The following is a 4851-nucleotide window of genomic DNA, read 5'->3' as shown; positions in this document are numbered from 1 at the left end:
ATGGGCTCAGTAGTTGTGGCTCACGGGCTCTAGAGCACAGGCTCAGTAGTTGTGGAACATGGGCCTAGTTGCTCCGCGGCATGTGGGATCTTCCTGGACCAGGGCTCGAACCCGTGTCCCCTGCAGTGGTGGATTCTTAGCCACTGTGCCACCAAGGAAGCCCGGTGGTGCATTTTAAACACAGACCAGGAACGTTCAGGGACAAAGAAAGGTGCCCTGGATATTAGGCTGTAAGGAAGCCTCAGAGGAGGGGCTCTGGGCAGCAGCTTTCTCCTGTCCTCCTGCTGAGAAGCCATCCTCACACTGGACGCTGCAGGTGGCTGGAGGGGCCTCTGTGCTGTGGCTCCCAGCAGTGCTGTGCTGAGAACGAGCACCCTTCCTTGGGGGAGGGAAGCCCTGACTGCAGCCCTGGCTGGTGCGAGCGTGTAAACACTTCCACTGCGGCCTTTTGCAAGCTAATGGTTGAGGAGATGTGTGAGCCAGTCCCAGCCCAGCATGGATACAAGGGAGAGCCATGCAACTCACTGCTCAAGCAAGCGCAGTTCATAACTATCGTGCACCGCGGTGGCGGAAACTTGGGCTGCCCTGGGCAAGCCTGCACCATGGCCACGTCGCACGCTCACCCCTCAGCTCTGAGCCTTTGGTGTCAGGCTGGTGTAGCCACATCCACACACGACTAGCCCTTTCCTTTCTTTCTGTGATTTTATTACCCGGTGGTTAAAAACAAACCAATGCCCCAATTTAAAGGGCATCTGCTGTGGGCCAGGCACAACAGTCCTGCGGAATGAGTATTCCTGCTTCCTGGCTCACAGTGGAGCCAAGGGAATTGGCTCCAAACTCAGAGATCCTCATCCAGATGCCAGGGTTCCTTGCCCCAAGCTGTTTCTACGATGCTAGTTCACCTCCGTCAACCAAAGCAAAGGCAAGACTCACTGGCACTCATTGCCAGGGTAAAAAATAGATTATTTTAATTTTTGCTCATATGATTAAGAAGCTAAGGGACACTGTGGCTTCAGGTACAGCTGGATCCAGGGTCTCAGCCAGCGCCATCAGAACTCTGTTCTCCTCCAGTGTTCCCTCTATCATTAAGCAGCTGGGCTGGTCCTCTTAAAGGCAAGAGGGCTGCCAGCCCTTCTTGGCCCATCACCGATGCAGCAACCCCAGGAGAAAAGACGACTTTTCCCCCCAAATCTGACTCTCACTGGAATTGCCCTTCTCCATTTCTGGTGCAAGCTCCATGGCTGGCAGGGTGGAATTCCCTGACTGAGCCCGTTGGCAGAGGACTGACCACCTGGGAGCTCGGGAGGATGGATCTGAGAGGAACATCCGATGTGGGCCCAGCGGGACAAAGCCGGCCCCCGTTCCTCAGTCTACACCTGCAGGGCTCGGAGAGCATCCCTCTCTCTCGGCAGGAGGGAGCCCCAGGCTTCCAGCCTCTTTCTCCATGGTCGAGTCTAAGCTGGCTTTGCACAGGGCACGTTTGTGGAGGAAAACATGGAAAATGGGGCCTGCAGCCTCCCTCACCCCGGTCCCCACCTACTTCTAACAACAAAGAATTGTTTGCCAGGCAGCAAACTCCCGCCACGTTCCCTCCCAGGCTTGGGGCCAGTTCTGACACACAGAGAGGCTGTGAGCTGGGCAGAAACACACTCGGAGACTTTGACTTTACCTCTCTGTTCAGCATTTGGCTTTGCCTCTGAAGGCCCTCACAGCCTCCAGCTTTGATAGGGCAGACTTGGGCCCCGAGTTTGGTCAGAGAACTTAGTGAAAACTCAGCTCACGGGAGGCTCAGCCTGCAGAGGGTTTTGGCCACAGAGATGCCATCACCGTGTCCTTGCCCTGGGTCACCGTGGGGAGAGGGCAGGGATCAGGCTGCCCTCAGGGGTCCTGGAGGCAGAAGGAAGGACCACACACCCCTCTCCAGGCTGGGCTTGGACACCCTCTCCTTGGCTGCAGGGAAGAAGAGGGAGTGGTTGGCTAGTTTGTTTCTGAAGGATCAGGAGGGGGTTCCGCTTTTTAAAAATATTTATTTATTTATTTTTGGCTGTGTTGGGTCTTCATTGCTGCATGCAGGCTTTCTCTAGTTGCAGCAAGCGGGGGTTACTCTTCGTTGAGGTACACCGGCTTCTCATTGCAGCGGCCTCTCTTGTTGTGGAGCACGGGCTCTCGGCGAGTGGGCTTCCGTAGTCGTGGCTCGCGTGCTCGGTAGTTGTGGCTCGTAAGCTCTAGAGCACAGGCTCAGTAGTTGTGGTGCATGGGCTCAGTAGGCAGCCTTTCTCTAGTTGCAGCAAGCGGGGGTTACTCTTCGTTGAGGTACACCGGCTTCTCATTGCAGCGGCCTCTCTTGTTGTGGAGCACGGGCTCTCGGCGAGTGGGCTTCCGTAGTCGTGGCTCGCGTGCTCGGTAGTTGTGGCTCGTAAGCTCTAGAGCACAGGCTCAGTAGTTGTGGTGCATGGGCTCAGTAGTTGTGGCACGTGGGCTCTAAGAGCATGGACTTCAGTAGCTGTGGCTCGCGGGCTCTAGAGCGCAGGCTCAGTAGTTGTGGCGCACGGGCTTAGTTGCTCCGTGGCATGTGGGATCTTCACAGGCCAGGGCTCAAAACATGTCACCTGCATTGGCAGGTGGATTCTTAACCACCGCGCCACCAGGGAAGCCCTGGGATTCTGCTTTGAGGAGAAAAATACCAGCATCACCACCCGGGCCCCTGTGCCCTCTGACCCCAGCCTGGCATGGCGCAACCCTGACCCCAGGGGATAGAACTGTAGTCTGACAGATGGTGGAGCCGGAGAGAACCCTGCAGACGGTGTGTCCCAACACATTGGATCCTCAGTCCAGGAACCGAGAGCAGAGAGCAACCCCTCAGGTCACACGGCCCGATGGGGACAGGCTGGGGTGGGAAGCCCGTGTCCCGAGCCTTCAGGGGCTCCTCCTTCTACCAGGGGCTCCCTCCAGGCCCAATAAATCTCCTGTCCCAGAAGCCGGACGACAGGCTGTGAGAAGCGCGCCTTTTTTCAGGGGGCTCAGGTCAGCATCCATGTCCATGGCGGCCCCTCCCAATTCCAATCAAAGCATCCACTTCCGGAAAAGGCATTTAACCCATTTCCATCCTACCCCTTTATGACTAAGCTTTCATTAGAAAGTTCCCAAGAGCACAATGAAGGATAATTAAGGGGTGTGAGACGCAGAGCGCAGAGCGGAGGGGGTTTGTATGTACCCACTCCTTTTCTTACTAAGAAATAAAACCATTAGGTTGAGGATGAAAGACTGTCATCATGGAGAGTGAGAACTCCTCACGCAGAAGCCCTCTCATTAGGGCCTCTGGAGGGCCGTTCCCTGGGTGTCGGTTACATCAGGACAAGTCAAAATGGAGGAATGTTCTCTAGTGAAGGACACTGTGAAGAATAAAAAAGGGAAGATAAAAAATTTTAAATGCTCTTCTAAAATGAGTTTAGTAAAGAGATCCTTCCTGGTTAAATGCTGTACTGTGCTGCGTGTAGAATGAAATCCCACCTCCCGAGCCGGCATTCAGAGCTCTCCAAGTGGGCTCATCCTCTGTATCCAGTGCTCAGGACCCCCGGGACCCCTCCCCATCAGATGAGCTTGTGCCTCACAGACCCGGATGCTCTGAGTTCATCATCCACCACGAGTCTCTGTTTGGGCTGCCTTTTCTATTTGTCCTTCCTCAGCCTTCCCATCCCGCTGGTCTCTCTAGATGGCTCCCCGGTCGACCCCCGTGTTCAAGCATTTATTCATCACTCATTCAGTACACCTGCTAGGTTCATTGCCCAGGGAAGTGGGCAGAGAAGCTCCTTCTGAAAGGACTTGAGCTGAATGTTTGTCCTGTCCACAACTGCCCTGCACCATCGTTAGCATTTGGAGCCTAGACTCTAGCTCGCGTCTTTCACGTCTTTTACATTCTCCCTAATGCTTAAAAGAGAGTAAATCCTAGTGTAGATATTCAGTGAATACCCACTGAGTATGTGTGATAAAGGAAAACAGTGATGTTAAAAAATGTATCACCATGTTATCTATGAAACTATTTCTTCCTTTCAGCATCCTGCATATTCGTAACCATGGTGCTCTTTGTGGGAAACACACAATCTAATCATCTCTCAGAAGAGCTGGCCCAGAGGCTCTACCCACTTTCTCCAGCAGTCACTCACCAAGGAACCTCCCACAGTTATGGATACTCATTCTGGCTCATCCTGCTCATCTTTCTTCTAAACATAGTCACCGTGGTCATCATCTTCTTCTACCAGAAGGCCAGATACCAGTGGAAGCAGGAGCAGAGAAAGCCCACGGAATATGCCCCAAGGGATGGAATTTTATTCTGAATTCTGTGCCCGCATTTGGTGGTTAGGTCTACTCTGTTGTATGCCAGCTCCCCGAGCAGTAACTGGCTGGCTTGTCTGGATGATCAGCAGGTAAAGTGCGGCCCTGTTTGACTGTCATTCTGTGACAGTTTTTGTATCTCATGACACTATGTTCTTCATAACTGATGTACCCTTGAGAAAGGATTCTTCCCATGAGGGTGGGGAAGATGCGAAAGAAAGCCCTCCAGTCCTTGTACCGTTCAAAGCAGTAGAACGATTGTGAGCCTATGGACCCTCTGACCTGGTCTCAGTCTCTTAGGTAATAAAGGTTTGGGTTACGCACCTTCCCTTTGAGCTGCTCAAAGCACTTTGGTACCTATGACCTCATTCACCTCAGGAGAGACCACGCATTTTTATTCCACTCTATGAATGAAGACTTCCAGGCACAGAGAGATTCAGAACTTGTTTTTCCTAGACCAGGTGTTGGAAGCAAAAGGAGAGACTTAGGGGTGTATGACCTGGTCCTCTGGGCCCTCAA

The 4851-nt window shown here is 53.3% G+C and overlaps 1 protein-coding gene across 1 annotated transcript in view; it reads left to right on the top strand.

Moving 5' to 3' along the window:
- Positions 1-4334, top strand: part of CLRN3 (clarin 3) — a 12670-nt gene extending 8336 nt beyond the window's left edge. Inside the window, exon 3 of the mRNA XM_007102773.1 lies at positions 4054-4334. Coding sequence (XP_007102835.1) covers positions 4054-4334 — 281 coding nt within the window. The remainder of the gene's footprint in view (positions 1-4053) is intronic.
- Positions 4335-4851: the final 517 nt, after the last annotated feature.

This window comes from Physeter macrocephalus, chromosome 20, assembly GCF_002837175.3.
Source record: "Physeter macrocephalus isolate SW-GA chromosome 20, ASM283717v5, whole genome shotgun sequence".
NCBI classification, from domain to species: Eukaryota; Metazoa; Chordata; class Mammalia; order Artiodactyla; family Physeteridae; genus Physeter; species Physeter macrocephalus.
The sequence above is the reverse complement of the archived record's forward strand: the minus strand, read 5'-3'. Positions and strand labels throughout refer to the sequence as shown.